Source organism: Equus caballus, chromosome 1 (genome assembly GCF_041296265.1).
Source record: "Equus caballus isolate H_3958 breed thoroughbred chromosome 1, TB-T2T, whole genome shotgun sequence".
Classification (NCBI taxonomy): Eukaryota; Metazoa; Chordata; class Mammalia; order Perissodactyla; family Equidae; genus Equus; species Equus caballus.
Window position 1 is genome coordinate 165,456,367 of NC_091684.1, and position 23,043 is coordinate 165,479,409.

The 23,043-nt window shown below is 35.8% G+C and overlaps 1 protein-coding gene across 4 annotated transcripts in view; it reads left to right on the forward strand.

Annotated features, from left to right (window-relative positions):
* Positions 1–23,043, forward strand: part of DPH6 (diphthamine biosynthesis 6) — a 175,856-nt gene that overhangs the window by 7,226 nt on the left and 145,587 nt on the right. For all 4 annotated transcript variants that reach the window (XR_002800601.2, XM_023620489.2, XM_023620504.2 and 1 more), the window contains exon 3: positions 8,096–8,289. Coding sequence is in view for 3 of the 4 variants with exons in the window: in XM_023620489.2 (XP_023476257.1) it covers positions 8,096–8,289 (194 nt within the window). In the remaining variant the exon portion in view is untranslated. The remainder of the gene's footprint in view (positions 1–8,095; positions 8,290–23,043) is intronic.

Genomic DNA, 23,043 nt, shown 5'->3' on the forward strand with positions numbered 1-23,043 from the left:
TGCTGTATCTTGTCAAATGCTTTCTCTGCTTCTATCGAGATGATCATGTGATTTTTATTCTTCATTTTGTTAAATGTGGTGTATCACGTTGATTGATTTGCAGATGTTGAACCCTCTCTGCATCCCTAGAATAAAACCCACTTGATCATGATGTATGATCTTTTTAATGTATTGTTGTATTCGATTGCTAGTATTTTGTTGAGGATTTTTGCATCGATGTTCGTCAGTAATAGTGGCCTGTAATTTTCTTTTTTTTATGTTGTCCTTGTCTGGTTTTGGTATCAGAATAATGTTGGCTTCATAGAATGCGTTAAGATGGCTCCCCTCCTCTTCAGTTTTTTGGAACATTTTGAGAAGGATAGGTATTAAGTCTTCATTGAATGTTTGTTAGAATTCACCAGGGAAGCCATCTGGTCCTGGACTTTTATTTTTTGGGGTGTTTTTGATTACTATTTCGATCAACTTACTGGTGAATGGTCTATTCAAATTCTCTATTTCTTCTTAATCTGGTTTTGGAAGATTGTATGATTCTAAAAAGTATCCATTTCTTCTAGATTGTCCAATTTGTTGGCGTACAGTTTTTCATAGTATTCTCTTATTATCTTCTGTATTTCTGAGGAGTCCATTGTAATTTCTCCTCTTTCACTTCTGATTTTATTTATTTGAGCCTTCTCTCTTTTTTTCCTGGTTAGTCTAGTTAAAGGTTTGTCAATTTTGTTTATCTTTTCAAAGAAACAGCTTTTGGTTTCATTGATTTTTTTCTATTGTTTTTTAGTCTCTATTTCATTTATTTCTGCTCTGATTTTTATTATTTCCTTCCTTCTGCTGCTTTTGGGTTTGTTTTTTTCTTCTTTTTCCAGTTCCTTTAGGTGCACTGTCAGGTTGTTTATTTGAGATTTTTCTTGTTTGTTGAGGTAGGCCTGAATTGCTATAAACTTCCCTCTTAGCACTGCTTTCGCTGTACCCCACAGATTTTGGCATGTTGTATTTTCATTTTCATTTGTCTCCAGGAATTTTTTGATTTCTCCTTTGATTTCTTCATTGACCCAATCGTTATGCAGTAGCATTTTGTTTAATCTCCACATTTTTGTGCGTTTTCTGATCTTCTTCCTGTAGTTGACTTCTAGTTTCATACCTATGTGGTCAGAAAAGATGCTTGGTATTATTTCGATCTTCTTAAGTTTATTGAGACTTGTTTTGTGGCCTAATATATGATCAATCCTGGAGAATGTTCCATGTGTGTTTGAAAAGAATGTATATTCTTTGGTTTTTGGATGGAATGTTTTATATATATCTACTAAGTCCATCTGATGTAATGTGTCGTTTAAGGCCAGTGTTTCCTTATTGATCTTCTGTTTGGATGGTCTCTCCATTGGTGTAAGCAGAGCATTAAAGTCCCCTACTATTATTGTGTTACTGTCTATTTCTCCTTTTATGTCTGTTAATAATTGCTATGTATATTTAGGTGCTCCTTTGGTGAGTGCATAGATATTTACAAGTGTTACATGCTCTTGTTGACTTGTTCCCTTTATCATTATGTAGTGTCCTTCTTTGTCTCTTGTACAGTTTTTGTTTTAAAATCTATTTTGTGTGATATAAGTATTGTTACCCCCACTTTCTTTTCTTTGCCATTTGCTTGGACTATCTTTTTCTATCCTTTGACTTTCAGTTTGTGAGTGTCTTTAGGTCTGATGTGTTTTTCTTGTCTGCAGCATATATATGGGTCTTGTTTTTTTTATCCAGTCAGCCACCCTGTCTTTTTATTGGAGCATTTAGTCCATTGACATTTCAAGTAGCTATTGATAAAAATGTATTTATTGCCATTTTGTTTTTGTTACTTTTTTTTTCTGGGTGTTTTAGTAGTTCTTATCTCTACCTTTCTCCTTCTCTTGCTTTCTTCCCTTGTGATTTGATGGTTTTCTTTAGTAATATGTTTGATTTCTTTCCTCTTACTTATTTGTTTACTTATTATAGGTTTCTGGTTTGTGATTACCATGAGGTTCCTATGTAGTATTCTATATATAGCAATGTATATTGAGTTGATAGTCTCTTTAGCTTGACCTCTTTCTAAAAGCTCTACTCTTTTACTCCCCTTCTCCCCATTTTATGTTTTTGAAATCATATCTATTCTCTTGTTTTGTGTGTGTCTATCCATTACCCTCTTATCATTGAAATAGGTAATTTTATTACTTTTGTCTTTTACCCTACATACTATCTTCATAGGTGGTTAATCTGCTACCTTTACTGTATTTTGCCTTTGCCAGTGATTTTATTGCTTGTATGGTTTTGTTTTTTGATAATTTTCTTATCCTTATTTGTGTTCTTTCCCACTTAAATAAGTCCCTTCGGCATTTCTTTTAGAACTGGTTTCTTGGTGATAAACTCCTTTAATGTTTGCTTGTCTGGGAAGCTCTTTATCTCTCCTTCAATTTTGAATGATAACCTTGATGGATAGAGTATTCTTGGCTGTAGGTTTTTACCCCTGAGTACCTTAAATATCTCATGCCACTCTCTTCTAGCCTGTAGGGTTTCAGCTGAGAAGTCCGCTGATAGACTTACAGGCTTTCCTTTGTATGTCACCTATTGCCTTTCTCTTGCCACTTTTAGGATTCTCTTTTTATCTTTAATTTTGGACATTTTAATTATAATGTGTCTTGGTGTGGGCCTGTTGGTGTTCATCTTGTTTAGTGCTCTCTGTGCTCCTTGTACTTGGATGTCTGTCTCCTTCCTTAGGTGAGGAAAGTTTTCAGCTATTATTTTTTCAAATAAATTCTCTGCCCTTTGTCTGTCTCTTCTCCTTCTGGAACACCTACAAAACGAATGTTAGTGCACTTGATATTGTCCCAGAATTCCCTTAAACTGTTCTCATTCTGTGTAATTCTTTTTCTTTTATCTTTTCAGCTTGGGTGATTTCCTCTAGTCTTTATTCCTGCTCACTGATCCATTCTTCTGTATCATCTACTCTGCTATTGAGTCCCTCTAGTGAATTTTTTATGTCCAGTGTTATGTTCTTCATTTCTGATTGATTCTTTTTCATATTTTCCAATTCTTTGTTGACATTCTCACTGTGTTCATCCAGTCTTCTCCCAACATCAGTGAGCATCCTTATGAGTTTTTGTTTGAACTCTTTGTGAGGTAGATTGCTTATTTCTGTTTCATTTAGTTCTTTTTCTGGGTTTTTGTCCTATTCCCTTGCTTGGAATATATTCCTTTGCCTCCTCATTATGCCTCTTTCTCTGTGCTTATATCTACATATTATGTGAGTCAGCTATGTCTCCTGATCTTGGAAAAGTGGTCTTATGTAAGAGATGCTTTTTGAGTCCCAGCAGTGTGCTTCCCTCTCGTCACCAGTCCAGATGATCCAAAAGTGACCCCTTTGTGGGCTACTTGTGTCCTTCTGTTGTGGCGGGGTTTGTCTTACTGCAGGTATCCAGGGAGTCTAGTATTTCCTTCCCTGGCAGGCTCTTTGTAAATTGGGTTCAGGGAGCCCCGGCACCATTGGCTACAAGGTCTAACAGCACGCTTCTGTTGCAGTTTTCCTGATAATTGGGTAGATATCCAGTGTAACTGGTTGTTAGGCTCAGGAGCTTACAGTTGCTATAGGCCTCAGGCCTGCAGTACTGTTGTCAGCTCTCTTAGGATTGCAGCTGAGTGGGGCTGGCCCTAAGCATGGGAACACCCAGTTGTTTCAGACTTTGGAAGGTGGGGCTAATCCTCTTTGTGGCTGTTTGTGAAGCACAGGTCTTCTGCCACTGATAAGCCTCACCCCCCACAGGTCCACATATACTGTCAACATAGCCGTGGTCTATGCATATTCCTGACCCCCTGGAGTGTGCCCAGTTGCCCCACTGCAGAGCTCCCACCTCTCCACCAACACCCCTCACAGTTCACCTGGTCTTCACACAGGCCCTGCCCCACAGAGGCAGACACACTCGCCTGCCTGTAGAGGATCAAGGCGCCCACTCTAGGCAGGCTGACGAGTGGCCTGAGGGCTTGCTGTTGTGTGGGGTCTGTCCCTAGGGTGAGCTGCCTGCCCTGGCTGAACTGGATTAAATCTGTGCTCTAGTGGGTGTGGCAGATCCCTGGGCTCTCAGGCCAGGGGAAGAACTTCAGTGGCGTCTGCCAGCATTGGTGTCAGCATGCCTGTACTAGGTCACAATAATGGCCGCCACCAATGTCTCAATCTCTGGAAAAGTCTCACCCTGCACCGAGATGAACCCAGAGCCTACGAGGTGAGTCTCTTTTCACCAAAGGACTGTGCAGCTTTCTTTTTGGAAATTTTAGGTTACTCTTTGACAGAGGTCAATTTGTGGGTTGGCCCTTTAAGAACTGAGTTTTTTCAGCTTTCATCAGATAGCTTTTGTGGGGGACTTCCCATGTGGCAGTTAATAGCCAGTGAAGCCAAATAGCAGGGCACCTTGTCTCAGTTGTGCTGAGTCTGAAGGATGCTTACAGCAGTAATGGGCCTCTGCTAAAATCCCCACTTCTCCAGGGCGGGCTGCGTACCTTAGGGTGGCTCCCACCCAGCTGGCTGTGAAGGTCCACGGCTCGTGAAGGTGGCTTTTTTCACTCCAGAAGAAATTTCTGCCTCTTCTGCCTCAGGACTGTCCCTTGTTGTGGGGGTTCTTTTTATCAAGTTTTCAGTTTTCTCTCCAGAGTACTGTTTCCAAGAATAGTTGTAACCTGGTTATGTTTGTGGGAGGGGGTGAATTCAGAGTCCGCCTACACTGCCATCTTGACCAGATCTCCACAGGCTCTTTTAGGAAGATCTTTTTATCATCCCCTTCACTCAGTTTCTTTCAAGACTCCATGCTTTGCTCTACTGTTATTTTGGGATGAATTAAACGAGTAGGATATGTGAAAACACTACATAGTTCCTGGCATGAAGTAGGCATCCATAAATTTAGTTGAATCTGAATCTAGCACTAAATATTTTCTTTTTTTTCTTCCTTCCTTTTTTCCTTCCTTCCTTCTTCAAGGCTGCCAGTCTATTGAATTTTTGTTTTTATATCATTTTACAGTTGTTTCCTATTTATTTTATCTTTGATTTTTATCCCCAAATAGATTGCTTGTAAGCTTGAGAGGAGAGGTCCTACCTTCTAGGTTCCTTTAATTGCTCCTCAGCACTTGGGACAACTCTCGGCCTCTGGTAGGCGTTCACTCAGAGTTTACAGGTGGACTGATGAATAATGAACTAACTAGAATTAGCCCTGGAAGAGCCAGCAGTTCTTCTAGTCAGATATTTGGATTTTATTTCCTTCTGTGATTAAGACCGAAGTAATGCTGGAAATGAAGCAGGAAGACATAGATTAGAAATATTTTATAGGAAGAAATAGAACAGGTCCAGTAGAGGGTCACAGGTAAACACACACTCTAGGATTTTGCACTGGGATTCCGATAATGAATAATAGCTTTTTAGAAGGAAAGTTTTTTGAAAATGACCTTCTGTTTCTGACTTTAAATAATGAAGAGACTTTATTATCTGACAGTTTGACTAAGGGTGAGTTGGAACTATGCTGTAATTTTTATATTATAATAGAAGAAGCAGAATTTACCTGCAGGGTTATATTTTGTTACCAAAAGAAAGAAATTCCTTTTTCCCTTGTGGGCAGTCAGGCAAGTGGGTTTTTTAAGCTTTCTATCATGAGAGGTCTTGGTAGTTAAAAAGCAGGTGTTTATATAATATATAATACATACCTGATATAATATAATTGTAATTTTCCTCCCTAGAGTTTCTGTCTTGTCTTCAGTGTTTCTCTGTGACTTGTTTACAGTTACTTTGTACTGAGTCATTAATGTGTAATCTTCTATGTGCTCATGGTTCACTGGCAGGGTAGTAAGATGACAAGCAAAGTATATCTTTAAATTATACCTCATTGTGGAATGGAGACATTTATTTAGAACATTGTTAGTTAGAAAAAATTCAGTAGTAAATGGAATTGGAATATTATGTAGTAAAAGCTGGAAAAAAGTGAGCTGAAACTATAGTATTTGTAGCGAAAGAAAATAGATGGCTGTGGGTTGATAGATGGAGAGGGTTTAGCTAATCTTGATTTAAAGTCAGCAGGAAGTTGGTGATTATTGAATGATTCACTGATTGACTTTTTTCCCCCTAAACATATTGTAAAAGGAACCTGAAAGAGGAATGACCGGTAGAGATGACTCCAGTACAGAGTGAAGTTGGTTAGAGTGAGTTCAGGGCATGGGGTTTTCAGTGGGTAGTCTGGAAAGGGATTTATCCTCATCAATGGGGATAATGTGAACTTGTCATAAAATTCACAAAACCGTCTCTTTAAATTTGTAGTAGGAACTTTTGTGGCATGTTAATTGAGGTGCTTCAGGCAACAGTGGAGTCTTTTGGTTTTATTTGATCTCATACTATTGCAGCTGTGTAGCTTCCATTAATAAAAGTTGCATTGTGGTTAGGACTAAATGGAGCCTTAAAGGAAAATTGTCTTCTAGGTTTTTGAAGTCAGTAAAATGTTTTAATTATTATACTAACATCAGGAAGTTTCTTGCTAAGAAGCTCAAAGTTCTTTTAAATACATTAATTTGATTGTATCAATATCTGTTAAAACTAATACATTTAAAGATTCAGTCGAAGTTTGAGATGAGGGTAATCTGAAAGGTTTTTTGTTAACTTTGGCTATATCTGTGCTTCCTGCTGGAACCAGGAGTAGATTTATAATAATAATGTGAGTTCCTGGAAGCCAATCTGATCTGTGGGTTCAGAAACCTGATGAGCCAAAAGGTAATGGCATATGGTGATGGCTTTGATTATTGAAGGGGCCCTTACGATATCATTTTTCATGTCTTTTGATAGGAAACTTCCACATTCATTGGAAAGCCTGGACCTGCTTGACATATATGCATGCATACATACATATATGTTAAATTGTCTTGTAACCTTTGTTTTTTTAACTTAATAACATATTGTGAACATCTTCCATGTCATTAAGCATTATTCTACCATAGCATTTCCTAGATATCTTCTTTGGAATACAAATACCCCATGAAATGTAGGTGTTCTGTGGATAGATAAATTTGAGAGAGTTTAACTCTCTCTCCTTATTAGAGCACCTTAAAGCACATCAGCCTAGGAAGAATTGCAGCAAAGACACCTATTTAACATAGTTTATACTCACTTTTTATAGACTTATTTGACCATGAAATCCTTTTTTCACCCAATGCCTATTAATATCTCATGGGATTTCTATTCTGCAGAACATACTTTAGAAAATGCTCTTCAAAATTATGTTAATGGCTGCATAATATTTCATTATATGAATATACTATAATTTTAAATCTATTCTAAATAGTGCTGTGATGAATATCTTTGCAAATAGTTTTATATATATTCATGATTCTTTTTTCTAAAAAGTAAAATTATGAGATCAAAAAGTCTATTCCAATATATTTGTAAGTTCATTTGTATCACCAAAAAGTCTGATGTGATTCATCTGTTTTGATATCTTACTCATTTTTTTTTGATATTTGTGGAATCTTGTGACAACCGGTGACTGTGTTTCTGATTAGCTGAAGTTATGTTTCTGTACACATCTGTAACTGACCTAACAATATTAAATTTATATATCTTTGTGTGTTTTGTTCAAGTACTGAATATAAAATATATCAAGAACATCTAAATATTTTTCTTACAACTATTTGTCACTTATTGCTAAGCAGATATTTAATTAGGAAAGATTTTCTTCAACTCTAGATGGCTTCATGAATAACCTTGAATGATTTGAAAAAACATTTATGTAATAAAATCTTTAATTGAATAAACTAATCAAAATTTATTGGATACATTACTCTTCTCTTTAAATGTTCATTGTATATAGTTTTAAAAGTTTATATATAATTTTATTTGTAATTAGCGTAGAGGTGACTAGAGCTGATGTGAACTGCATGTAACTATGGAGAAATATGCAACTCATGTTTCATTTCACTTCATTAATGCAGAAAGTTATAGTGTAGTAAGCTTTTAAGTTATGTGTTGACTATTCTCCAAGCAGTATAATCTAGATGTACTTTCAATTTCACTTTTTTCTTCATTCTGTTTTACCTATTATTTCCACTTTAATTCTTGCAGTGGGGTCAGATGAACTGGATAGCTACATGTATCAGACAGTGGGTCATCATGCCATTGATTTGTATGCAGAAGCGATGGCTCTTCCCCTCTATCGCCGCACCATAAGAGGAAGGAGCGTGGATACAAGTCAAGTATATACCAAATGTGAAGGTGACGAGGTTGAAGATCTCTATGAGCTTTTGAAACTTGTTAAGGTACTCAGTGACCAATTACATTTACTAAATTTAGTGTGTAATTTAGTAAATTACATTTACTGAATTTTTTAGTAATAAATAATTTACAACTGCCCAACTAGTCTTTGAAAGGATATTTTGTCCTTTTGGATAGGAAAGAAAACTCTTACTATACCTTTGTATTAAATGGTATTTAAGAGTATAACTTTTGGTATAATTTGGCACCCTGGATTGTGAAATAATATTTAATTGTTTTCTTTTCCTTAGGATTTTGGAGCTGATGAGCTTTTCTATCATTTTTTTTAGCAAATACTTTTTGAATGCCTACTATGTGCTTGGTATACAGTTCTAGGCTCTGGGGATAGGACAATGAACAAATTAGTCTTATTCTGTTGGAACTTACTTTCCAGGTGAAGGAAGCAGACAATAAACAAACAAATAAATAATATGCTTGGTGGTGAAGAATGCTATGAAGAAGAATGAAGCAGAGTTAGGCTGATAATGAGTGATGACAGGGGGTGGTCAAGGAAGACCTTTCTGATACGGTGAAATTTAAATAGACCTAAAGAAAGTGAGAAACTGAGCCTTGCTTAAATTTAGTAGAAGAGGTATGAATTAAATACTTAAGTCTCTGCATATAAGAGTTTGGCAGCCATGTGCTCTCATTGTTAATTTCTCTAGACAGAAAATTTAGGAGAGAAAGTGTGGGTCTCATATATCTAGTAGGTACTATACTCAATAAATGTTAATTAATGGAGATTATTTTATAGTAAGCAATTATCTTTTCTTTCTCATTGATAGCCAACTATTTGAAGAGAATTCAGTATTCTCCTTAAGTATGAATTTTATCCAGTCAGTTACAGTCAGTTCATATAAGGCATATCTAATGAAATAGAGAATTTAAGCCAGTATTTCTTGGATGTCTTAACATTTTTTCACCAAGGAAAGGAAGGAAGATTTCTGGCCGTTCTTTTACCAAGGGAAATTACATTTCATTTTCTTGTTCTTCAGAGAAGTTCAGCTTTTCAGGAGTTATGTCATGAACGCGTTTCATGAAAATTTGCTAGTCCCAAATAGCTATACTTAATTGCTATACTTTAAATTTGATGCTGATCAAAGCTTAATATCAGTTAAGAATTTTGCTTAACAAATATATGAAGCACTTAGATCCTTTTAAAGTTTGCTTCATTAAAATATTTATTATTTTGTATGTCAGAACATTTTCATTTTTGTTTACCCTTTAAAAGGAAGCTGATGGGGAAGCACTTAAAATAGTTGCATAATTTACTGTTTGGTTTGGATAGCATAAGAAGTAGATACTTTTCAAAGGAAATCACAAGGACCTGGTTTCTTCCCTCTGGGAAGACACATACTAATAACAACTATTTTGATTATCAAACAAGGGAGAAGGCATAAAAGAGTTCCATTTTTAATGGTCATCTTTCCGTACAACTAACGCAGCTGAGATCTTGATCGTGTTCACTTTGAGGTGTGAAATACTGAATGAAAATTCTGCATGTTCAAAATTTATTTTTCTGGATGCAGAGAAACTGGGTATTAAGTTTTTAGCATAAACCAATATGACAAAATGGTGGGACTCACACTAGAAGTAATTGGATTGCTTAAAAATCACTGATAACTGATAACTTGGGAGAATATGTGATAATAACAGCCTTCCAAGAAAGGGAAAGATAATAAATTACTAATCGATTTAATTAAAAATGGGCAGATTAGTAGTAATTAAGAAGAAATTTCCCTTTCGATCCATGCTGTCTGTGGAGAAATGGATGCTTTGCCATTATCTTTATAGTAACCGTCAGTTATGACATAAATTAATGCTAATGTTAAATCTTGACAACTTCTGCTTTGGAAGTTCGTACATGATAATTATAACTATAGTTGAAAGAGATGTTATCAAGTTGTCTGGGGCTAAATAGTTCCTTCTTTTCCTGTGGAGAAATATTAATTTTACTATAGGATATTTTAAGGACATAAATATCGGAAATGTATTGCTTTTATGGAAGAGATTGTATAACCAGGCTTTTATAGTTAAATCCACTTATGAAACACTGGTATAAAGATTCTGATAGAGGTCCTACATATTCTAATGAATAATTGAGTAATTGTGGAAAAAGACGAATCTGGAAGACCTATCATTCTTCAAGTTAGTCTTTACTTGTTCTAAGAAAAAGATGGAACTGTATTTTTTAATCCTTTGAATATTAATGGAGCATTGAAAGCATTTAGATACATTTTCATTTTCAACATTTATTTATAACATGTTGCAGTTTTGTGACTTTCACACATAAGTCAGTCTTCTGTTTTTGTAGTTCTTCCCCTGTCCCCAAGTATTAGAGCTAATTTTTGAGTAGGAAATATTCCTTTTTGCGGAGTGTTTAATTAACTAATTGCTGAAAAAAAGCAGGAAAGACTTAGAAGAATTTACAGAGTTAAAAGTTTCCTATTTTGTAGAAGTCATGAAAACTAAGAGAAATGTAATAAACCTTTATATCTCATAGATTACTAGGTGATTTTGACATATATATGTAGTCTCAAGCTGTTTGCAAAATGCCTAGTTTTCATATAGATAGTCTTTCTTTTATTCTTTAGAATTTCTTTAATGTTGTAATGTCACTTCAGTTCTCATCTGGGTTAGTTTGGTCTATAAATGACCTGTATTATTTCCTGAAAACATAGTAATTTTCAAATTCCGCATGTGTTTTCTTTTTAAGTCACATAAGCAATGTCATAGTTACTGAAGGATACATATAAACACCATATCTCTATAGAGAATATATTTAAGGATCAACATATTCTTTCTTTCACCAATGGTTTGGAGCCACTTCTTACTGGATCTGATACCCTCCTCTTTCTTGGGTTTATTCCCTCATTTCAGTGGAGTCCGTCTTTAATAAACTTCATTTGGGAAGGTAATTTCAAATCCTTATATTTTGAAAATGTTCCCATTCTGCCCTCACATTTGATTGATACAGTGGTTAAATTTAAAATTTTAGGTTGAAAGTCATTTTTCCTCAAATCATTGAAGGCATTGCTCCGTGGTCCTGTAGCATTTTGCTAATGAGCATTTTGATGCTGATGTGATTTTTGTTCCTTTTTAGCTGACTTGTTTTTCCTCTCTGTTAACTTTTATGATATGTCTTTATGCTTGGTGTACTGAAATGTCACAACAATGTATTGGATATTGAAAGCCGCTTTCCCTACATTCCTTCTGCAACTTCTTATTGAGTAGCAGCTTATCCCTGTCCTCTTTCCACTAATATGGTTCGGGAATGGCCTTAAACTAGGTGAAAGCCAGTCATAACATGGCATTCTCTTGGCTCTCGTGATTGGATCAGGGAGGTTTTTGTTAACCTACGTTGTACAAATGAAGCCTAGGATGATGGATGGTTAGCAGAAGATAAACTTTTTCTCCTGTACAGAGGGATGTGTGGATGTGAGACCTAGAACTGCTATGGCCTTTTTTGTTTGAGGGAAGAAAACCTCATGTCAGATCTGACACACACAAAATGGCAGAGCGAGTAGATTTGCAGTGTGAGGATGGCTGTGTGCAATCCTCTTCCATTAGTGCTTGATAATTTGTTCTGTCCCCTTTTTCTGATACTCTCGTTGATCAGATGTTAGACCTCCTAGATTGAGTCTTCGTGTCTCTTGTCTTTTCTCATGTTTTCCATCTCTGTGTCTTTTTGTTGTGCATTCTGTGAGATTTCCTTTTTAAATGCACTACTTTCTTGCTGAAACTTTTTTTTATTTTTGCAATCATATTTTCAGTAGCCAAGAACTTACCTGTTTATTGATTGTTACTTTTTGTAATAAGCTGTTTCTCCTTCCATAGATGTAACATCCCTACATCCCTCTTAAAATACAGATTAGAGATTTTAAACATTATTGTTCATTTCCTGACATTAATGTTTTCTTTGCAGTGTTTCTGTCAAGTTTTCTTCTCTTTCATGTTGTAGAATTTTCTCAATGTCTTGCTTGCTTATTCATATCTACGAATAAAGCAAGAGGAAAGCTGATTGAATGCTTTTGACTTTAGAGTTTTTCTAGTCTCACATCTCACACTTGTTATATTTGGAGTTCAGGATAATATGGCCTAGTTTGATGCCTTTCTTGGCTTTCTTCTCTTCTATGCAAACAGTAGGTCATGGCTTCCTCTTTGATTTATCAGTCATCGTTCCTTCTGCTTTCTGACTCAAGAAATTAATTGAAAATTTTTTTCCATTGGTGTCTCCTCACTGTTCTCTTTGTTTGTTGAAAGTTATATCTTTGTTTTCATTTTAATGGAATCTCTTGATCCAGAAATCGGTGTTAATTTCATTCCAATGGCATTCAGTCTTCTTCCCTAAGTTGAATATTGAATTTCAGTTTTCCTCTTCTAATCTCTGATACTTTTCTTCTCTCATATTATTCTTCTCGTTAAGCATTTTATCTTGATGTTGATGACATTAAATTCCTCAGTGGACACTTGTATTGTAATTTGAATACAACAATAGATGAATAATTGTCTTTTTTCTACTTTAAATAGAATATTTACTATTAATAGACTTGTAAATAACTGCTTTTTTTAAACTAGATTTTAATTTAATATTTTTAGAAAACATCAATTGCCACTTTACTCTTTGTCTTGGTTAGAATCCTTTTGATTACAAGGAGCAGAACATCATATTCAAGCTGGTTTAATTAAAAAGAGAATTTGTTCACAACAATCTAAAGATAAGTTTAGCTTCAAGTAGACTAGATATAGGACACAAATTATATAACCAAAGTCATTTTTTCCCCCTATTTGTGTCTCTTGCCTCTTCTTTCCGTTGATTTTATTCTTAGTCTAGACCCTTGTAGTTAAAAGATATCTCCTAAATTACATTCTTCCTGGCTGAAATCTAGTAGGATAAACTCGTCTTCTTAAATAGCTCAAAGGAAAATTCAGTTATGTTTCATTGCCACTCAGTGGCCTGACTTTTATCATTCATGAACCAGTCATTGTTGGGAGAAGCTGATTTCATTTGATTGGGCAGGCCTAGATCATGCACCATTCCTGGAGTGAAAGATGGAGTCATGATTACTGGAACCATGTTTACTGTGGTTCTGTGGGAGGAACAGAACCCACTGTGGGAAGGGTGCATGTTCAGATACAAAGCAGCTTGTTGCTGGTGGGAGGGTGAACTGTGGCAGGGAGGCAAACAGCAACAAGTTTTCTGAAAATAAATAGATGCCAACTGCTTACAGACTTGGGAACCATCCTTGATGGTTCTTTCAATATCTCCCTCTCTCTTCTCTCCTTCCCTCTCTCTTTCCGTTTCTCCCTCATTCCCTCCTTCCCCTCTTCCCTCCTCCTCTTCCTTCCTTCTTATCTTCTTTCAAGAATAGCTGACCACTGGGGCCACAACAGTAAGCTTAGACTCTAGGACCTGTATATTCAGTTGCTTGTGATTTCTCTACCTTGATATCTTATACGTGTGATAAACTCAAGAAGTTCAAAACGTGTTCATTATCTTTCTGCACAACTTGCTCCATTTCCTGTATTTCCCTCTTAGTTAAAAACATCATTTACCCCACCCACCAGCTAAGTCTAACCTGGGCCTCACTACTAGACTTCCACTTTTTCCTTAGTCCCCTCCCACCCCAATCACCACCATTAGATCTCTAGCCTCTGTTGATATTACTTCTGTGACATCTGAAACCTGACCCTTTGACTTCATTTCCACTGTTACCGGTTTTCCGTCTGTATTGTGCAAGAGTCTCCTAATTAGTCAGCTTGCCTTCAGTATAGCTCTGTGCTCCATCCAGCCCTTCTACTACATTGTCATCAGCTGATCTATGTAAATACTTAAATAACCCACTATTAAGATAAAGTCCAGGGCTGGCCCGGTGGCGCAGCGATTAAGTTCGCATGTTCTGCTTCTCGGCGGCCACGGGTTCACCGGTTCAGATCCCAGGTGTGGACGTGGCACCGCTTGGCAAAAGCCATGCTATGGTAGGCATCCCATGTATAAAGTAGAGGAAGATGGGCATGGATGTTAGCTCAGGGCCAGTCTTCCTTAGCAAAAAGAGGAGGATTGGCAGTAGTTAGCACACGGCTAATCTTCCTCAAAAAAAAAAAAAAAAAAAGATAAAATCCAAACACATTAGCCTGATACAAAAGACTCTAAGAAGAGCCCTTGCAATCCCACCTGTCTGACCTTGCCATTCCCACACAAGTTTCTGAGTTCAAGTTATAACGTACTAATTAGGTTTCTAGGAGATTGCTTTTCATATCTGAGTCTCTGCCTGTCCCTTTCTATATCCTTATGTCTTTGTTCTGAAGAACCCCTTCTCATGTCATAGCCTTCTATGAAATTGGTTCTAATTTACCTCCTTCCTGTCTCTTCCTTGGCAGCTTGTCTCTACCTCTGCTGTGCTTCTCAGGAAATTACTAGGATTGTTTATGTGGCTCTCTCTTGCTAGATCGTGAGACCTCAAAGACGTTCTCAGTGCTCTTCATTTTTGTATCTCTAGTGTCCAGCAGTGTTCCTGGCATATGGATGGCTTTTAAAGGATTGTTGAACAAATTAGTCCAAAAGTTAACAAATTATTTTTTGTATAATAATTTAGCTAATGCATGGCAGCCACATTGTTACAAAATATGAAGTAAAACCATTGGTAAATTTGTTTTATTTTTGTTTATCCACTTAGAAGCTTAAATGGAATGAGTATCATAGTGAAACTTTTCAAAATAAGGTGCCCTATCAGATTTGGGAATATAACCACTAAGTGTACCAAGAATAATTTCCAGCTGCAAAATATTTTATAAAACTGCTGAGCAGACACTTTTTCAAATTATTTTTGGTGTCTGCATGTTAGAAAACCTGCTTATTATGGTGGAAAATTACTTTGTGCATCTCTTTTCACTTTGGATCTTGGGGAAAAAAAACCCTAGACTGAGGCAAATCCGAAGTATTTGGAGTGGGAGGAACATGTAAGATGGCCTTAAGATTTTCAGGGAGGACCCAGACATAGTGCTAATTAAACAGGCACATAGCCCTGTGCAGATTGCTCCTGGCTCTTCAGCATTGCACAGCTTGCCTCAAGCCCTGTCAGTTCCCAAGATTTTGGACATTAAACCTGGCCCTCTGGCACAAGAAATGCTTTGCTAGTGTTGATTCTGGACTCCAAATAGGAAGAGCTGGAATTAGCACAGACTAGTGTCATTTTGACTGCAGGTGTGGCTTTACTGAGGCTGCACCATCTCTGGCCCTTTCAGATGATAGATAAAATGAAGCATTCAAGAGAAAACGCATGATGGAAGATGTCTTTATAAATAAAATGTTGAATCATACTTGTCAGTTATTACAGTTTGGAAACTTACCACAGGTCTAGTCGTCATCTATAGATTCCCCCTAAAGACGGGATTCTCTCATTCTAGCTAACTATCATCCTGTCTCCTCAGCTTCCACCTTTCTCCACTGGGTATCAGTGATTGTGTGTGTATGTTACACATGCACATATATACTCTTTCTTTTTCTCTTTTGCCTGATTCAGTGCCTCTCCATAAATTCACCAATTGGCTTACTTTTATGTCCTTGTATTCCTTTCTTTTATGAACTGTGGATTTCTATCTTATCATCTACTCTGTATATTTTGAAGTGGAATTCTGGAGATGAGTTCAAATTGAAAACTGAGATGCTAGGCTGGCTGTAAGGTTCTGAGGACCTGAATTGGGGGAGTAGCAGTAGGAAAAGTTAAGAACGGACATTGAAGAGGTAGATTGATAGGGCTTGATGGTGATGCTTAAATAAAAAGTGACAGGAAGTCTATGTAAGGTATCTTGTAAACTGACAGTTCCATGGCTAATTTATTGACCTTTCACTAGGCATTGTTGATAATCAGAGAGAATTAGCATAGCTGTATATTACAAATACAGTGAGCCGAGATTTTACAGCACCTTATCTTTGTCGTCTCTAATCTGGTATAAGTTGGTATAGAACGTGCATCATATCAGTCTGGGTCCATTTAATCATGTTATTCTTTATGGTCCTTTTAATTGAACATTTAACATTTTCTTCATAGAATTATATGTTGTACACATCACCTAAAATATATTACCCTTATTTCTTGTCTCTAAATAAAAGCACCTAATGGGGATTCACAGAAGGAAGCAAAATGTATGACATTAGTGTGTTTAATGTAAATAATAATGCATGCAGGTGGGATTCAAATTATCGTAGTAATTACATTGAAAAGTTATTTACTGATATTCAAGCAAAATATGTCTTTTTCAGCTTTATTGAGATATAATTGACATACAACAGTAAGTTTAAGGAGTACAACATTTTTACTTAATTCATTTATGTATTGCAAAATGACTAACTAAGCATTAGTTAACACCTCCATCCTGTCACTTCATTACCATTTCTTTTTCTGTGGTTAGAACATTAAAGATCTGCTCTCTTAGCAACTTTCAAGTATATAATACAATATTATTATCTATAATCACCATGTTGTACATTAGATTCCCAGAATTTGTTAATCTTATAATTGGAAGCTTATACCCTTTGACCAATATCTCCCGATTTCCCCCACCCCAGCCCCTGGTGGCCACCACTCTACTCTCTGTTTCTCCGAGTTTGGCTTTTTTAGATTCCACATGTAAGTGAGATCATAGAGTCTTTCTTTGTCTGACTTATTTCACTTAGCATAATGCCCTCAAAGTTCATCCAAGTTGTTGCAAATGGTAGGATTTCCTTCTTTCTCAAGGCTGAATAATAGCCTATTATAATATTCCATTATCTGTATAATACATATTTTATATATTTTATACATATAAAATATGTATAATATTCCATTATATATAATACATATTATATATAAAATAAATATGTTCTACCTATGTTCTACCTAAACTAGACTATTGTTAGAACTCATTCTTCCCCATATAGTCCATGTCTTTCCTGTATAAGGCTATATTTTAGTCAGAAATAACCTTTCCTCTCCAATTCCTTCTTTTACATAGTATCTTGTTTTTGATATCTTTCTTGATGTGCCCCTACTGAATGTAATATCTTCCTCTCTGGAACCTTCATATAACATTGTATCTCTCTTATAGTACTTAATCTATCTTCATATACAGAGCTACTAGTTTTCTTTTTTTTTTTTTTAATATCGTGGTTTTTTGTTTAAAGATTATTAAGTATCTCGAGGGGCGGGGATAGTATTTCATTCTCTTTTTATTTCTTATAGAACTTCATGCAACTTTTGGATGATATAGACATTGTGTTTGACTATACTCCTCTGGAATTCACTTATTCCATCTGTAAAATGTGGATATATATTCCTTGTTGTCTTATTTATCTGTTTGGAGAATAAATGAGAAAATATATGAGAACCTCTTTAGGTTTCTAGAAAGAAAGATTAGTTATTTTTTTTCTTAGCCTACCATCTTCATGTCAGTCTTAAGTCTTGTTTTTCCTTTATTTCTTAACTTCCAGAATAATCCAGTAAAGCTAAATAAAGGCAGTTCTTTTCACTGAATACAAAGTTCCATTAGTATATTAATATTAAGTAGTAGCTGCAAGTTGGCATTGAGATGGGTGTAATTCCTCTTGACTTTATTAGTACATTAATGCAGAGAAGAAAAAAGAATAATAATCTTTCAAATTGTAAAAGAGATTTTAATGGGGGCAAATTTATATTATATATTGGATTGAATTTATCCTTCTGCATTTGTTGCCTGTAATTTTTGGCTCTCTCTCATCTTTTTCAGACTCTTTCAGTCAGATAATTCAGACTTCCAAGAGACATGTGGAATTAATGTTTTGTATCTAGTTTCCTACATGACTAAACTGAGGCATGGGTTGTTTCAAAAGAAGATAAAGAGGTGAACCCAAAGATGACAAAGGTTCTTATTAAAAGATGCTTTCTTTCCATTAAAAATTATTTTGGCAAGTTCCTTTGGGATTTAACTCTATGTTTATCTTTAAAATCAAAGCAGTGTATTTTCCATTAACTCATTTGTAAAAAGCCTCAAGCAAGGACTTCCGTTGAAGTTACGTGAACTGAGTTTAGAGAATTTAGACTTTTGAAATAGTATATGAAGAATTAAGAGATTTGAAACATGGCTCTTTTTGAATGTTCAGAGGTGGTGGAATGGGGCTATTATGTGCATTCCTGCATCTAAGAGCAATTACCTCTCAAAGCCAGCAGAATTGTACCACACTTATTCTTAGAATCTACAGTACTGGGCCATGTGGTCATTTTGTGTACTTGCACACAGTGGGTGCTCAATGAGCAGTTGTTAAATTAAACTCAGCGAACAAAGTTAAGCCTGTCTAACCTTGACAAAATTCATCTAATGTTGATCCTTGTAGATTTCTATAAAAATCAGAAGAGGTGGAAACTGTGTCTATTTATTCCTCTTCCCTGTGCAGAATTCTTTGCTGCCTACTAAATGATTAGTTCTAGAGACATTGAAATGGCTGATGATCTATTTTAAGACCAGTTCCCTTGTGGATTCTTTTCTATGTGGTGATTTTGCAGACAGGTGAGAAAGGGAGGGAGAATCATCATTTGATAAATAATCCATAGTCTTCCCTTTTTAGCCTTTCACAATTAGCTCCTTTAATAATTTTTATTGGTCTCGTAGTCATTTTTGTGACTTCCTGAACCCTCACCCAAGTTCTGCTCATTCTGAGTGATCATAGGACTTGGAATTGATCACAGAAATTTAATAAGAATCAGTCTAGTGGACTTCAGTGCAGGATAATGTGATACTTTGACAGGCTTTCTTTTTTTCGTTTTTCCTTCCCAAAGCCCCAGTACATAGTTGTATATTCTAGTTTAAGTCCTTCTAGTTCTTCCATGAGCTGCCACCACAGCATGGCTACTGATAGACGAGTGGCATGGTTCCATGCCCAAGAACTGAACCTGGGCCACAGAAGTGGAGTGCCCTGAACTTTAACCACTAGGCCATCAGGGCTGGCTTAGGATTTCTTAATCTAGAAGGGAGAGGAGTTTTTTAACACAAATTTTGTGCAAATTTTTTGTATGTAAATTTTTCTGGGGAGAAGTCCAAATTTTTATCATAGTCTCACAGTGGTTTGTTTTTTTCAAAAATTTAAGAACTACTGTTTTAACCATCAATTTCAGAAAGCTTTATAGCCTAGGAGTATTCCTGAGTACTCAAGTCAGGAATCAGTTGTCCTCTGAGCCTATAACACCTACTGTGCTGTGTGCTGTGAGGTCAGAGGGGCTTTCTGGGGCTTCCAAAGGGTGAAGAGGAGAGTAGCATGGCAGTAGCACCTGAGAGCAGACGAGGATACCATGCATCTCTCAAGAAAAATATTAAGATCTCAAAGATAATAGAGTGCAAAGTGGCATCTTAAAACTTCAGGTAAGAAGTGATGGGGACCAGAGAAGAGGCAGCAGGCTTGGACCTTATATGTGTTCTGGCTTGTTCTTAATGGGCATTTGGATTTTATATTGAATGAGAGTAGGATAGGGATGCAAAAGGCTTTGTTCCTCGAATGTAGCTTTCTTTTTTTGAATTTCTATTGCATTTATTTACTCTTTGGGGTAGTTATTACATTATGCCTTGTTTTACATAATTATTTGCATATATAATATATCTTCCTTGTTATTTATAACTTCTTGAAGGCAGGGACTTTGTGTTTTTCAACTTTGGATACTCTGTAGCACTCATCATGGTGCTTTTCCGTAAGAGATGCTCACAATTTTTTGGTATGTATTTGCTTTAGGGATGCTTTTGAGGATTTTCACCGTACCACACATTCAATTTTATGACTATCCAAGGGTGAAATTTCTCTCAGGACTTAGTCTTTATAATAGTTTGCCTTATTGTGACTATTGGACAGTTTTTTTTGTATGAACACTGTAAATCATGCAACTTATTTTAGTTTCCTCTTTATATTGATTGTTAGAAAACCCAGAGACGTGATGTTTTTTTCAATTATTTTTGTCTTCTTGTAATTTTAACTGCTGTTGTTTATGTAGCATTACCTGCCATGCACTGTTATAAGCTCTATACATTATATTCTGATTTATCCTTACATCAGCCCTGATTTATTATCCCTATTTTGCAGATAAGTAAACTGAGATACAGAGAAGTTAAGTAACTTGTCCAAGGTTATACAACTAGAAAGTGGTAGAACATGTATTCTTAATTACTGCGTTCTCCTGCCTCCCAGCATTACATTTGTGTTAATTCATGTAGATGTTACCATATATAGTGCATGTATAAATGAATAAGGCATATGTGAATTAACAGTGAGACAGAGCACAGGCTTGTGATTTGATAACGGGAGGTGGGGTTATTAAGTCAAGGATCAAAGTGATCTATCTGTGTTTGATCTCATCTCATTTTAAAGTTCTCAGATAATTTTAGATCATTGCTACTTAAAGTGTGGTCTGGGGGCTGGTGCTAGTCTATGAAGTGTTTGTTATTGGTCCAAGGTCAGCTCTTTATAGACATTGGAAATAAGCATTTAGAAACTTTTATAGTCATTTGAGAGTAATTTTATATATGTTGAATCTAATAATAAAAAGTTGGCTGTATTTTATCTTTTTTATTATTTTTTTTTTGTAATTCATTTTACTTGTATTTTACAGAAGTTTCGGTCTTCAAAGATTTGGAAATTTAAAAAAGTGATCTTTAACACAGTTTCAGATACACTATTCTAGGTAACAGCTTTGCAAGTTTTTAAGCTATTGTTTGTTAGAAAAAGGAAAGACATGATCTGCAGCTTGAAATTACATTCTGATCTAAACCTGTTTCTGAAGATGAGTAGGAATTAGTATATTTGGCTTACTTTGTCAGTTTCTTGGTTCTATGAGAATAGGCCCTAAATTGAATTGACTCTGGAGGAAGCGGGCATTTTTCATTTTTCTTTCTAATACTTAGTACTTTTCTCAAGACTGACACATTTTAATTAAGTTTTTGATCCAAGATAGTAGCATGAGAAACTTGTCCATCATCCATAGTTACAGTCTTCTTCTTTGACTTGTCAAAATAGCTAATAAGGCAATTCAAATTTTTTGTGTTTTCAAATTGTTTACTGGAATAACAGAAAAGTAAAAAAGACGACAACAACAACAACAAAACATTGCTGATGATGCCAGCTTGGTATCATAGATTTTTCCATTTATGGAAAGCAAAGATAGCTTCAATGAAATAATATTTGCAACCTCAGTTTTTAATTTTTTTTTTTCTTTTTGAGTGAGTTGGGATGTCTCCTATAATGTAATATGTTGTAACATAGTCTCATGCAAAATTACCAATGCTAACAGAGTCTTTTCAATGTGCGCACAATTACTATCTCCTCTTTAAAATAATCTCTTTTTGGTGATCCTGTAAGGTAGTATTTGATGAGGAATCCCTTGCTATTTTTGAATGTTTAAAAGCTGGCCTCCAAATAGAGAAATGGGCTCAGGATATGAACAGGCATTTCACAGAAAAAGAAATTCAAATGGCCAAAAATATTCAGCCTCACTAAGTCAAAAATGGAGCTATCGCTTTGGCAGGATTAAGAAATGATACTGGTTTTGGAGAAATGAATACCCTTATGTGCTGCCAGCAGCCCTATAAATGGGTTGAGCCTTTCGGAGGGTAATTTGGTAGAACTCATCCGACACAAAAAATACCCTCTCTATTTACCAAGCACTTCCATTTTGAGGAATTTATTCTAAGGAAATAAAGATGTACTCGAAGGTTTAGAAATGGCTCACAAATTAAATTATGATGTATCCATACAGTGGAATACTGTATAGCATCAAAAATGAAGTTGCAGAAATACCTTTCTATATATTGTCAAGAGAAGGAAGTTGATTACCAAATACTCTGTATGGTATAATTTCATTTTCATAAATATATTTATACAAATATATGCATAGAAAAAGATCTGAAGGATATATTTTAAGTCTGTATGTGGAAAGTATTAAGAGTGTATAATTTTTGTACATTTGAGTTTTTAAATGTTTTTCCTCTACTGAACATGCATTGCTTTTGAAGTTTCTTTGTTGAAGATTTGGCCTCCATTTTAAAATGCACAGAATGGATAGGAGGAAAGGAAACTTGATAATCAACAGGATGTCGCCATTCCCCAGGTCCTTTTCTGAAGGTTCACCAGGAGCCTGTTTTTCTTTCAGAGCTGGTTCTTGAAAGCTGTGTTTGAGTTTTTGGTTTTTTCTTTCCTGTGACAAATGCCTATCATTTTCTAAACAAGAAAGCCAATGTCCCAGTTAGGTGTGTGGAGTTCTTTTCATTCACTCGCAGCCCTGTTGTGTTAATACTGAATAAGCAGAGACAGCCTGACTGGTGGTGAAAGATGGTAAGCCAGCCTCAGGGCTTTTTCTGGTCAACCCTAAACCTCTGATTGCCACGTTTTCCTAATTTCCCATTTCCAGGGCATCACTAGAGTGACCTTGCTTGCTGAATATGATGCTCTGAATCTCCAAGATTTTCACATGCGTTTGGAAGTGGGCAGTCAGGCGATTGTTTACAGGGCTCCAAATGGACTGTGCACTCACAGCAAGTTTGATAAACACACATTTCCTCCTTTTATCAGTGAGATTGCAGAATGTGAAGTATGAGTTTCCAGTTTTACTCATTCCCCTCAACCCTTTTCCTGTTTAAAAACTTAGACATACTAATTGGATGCTGATCTGTCCCTGTTTTTCATTCTGCTTACTGATAGTTGACGGCTTATTCCAATACTTACCTAGGCAAGGTTTGGCAGTTCTTCAAAAATAAACTTTCTATGTATT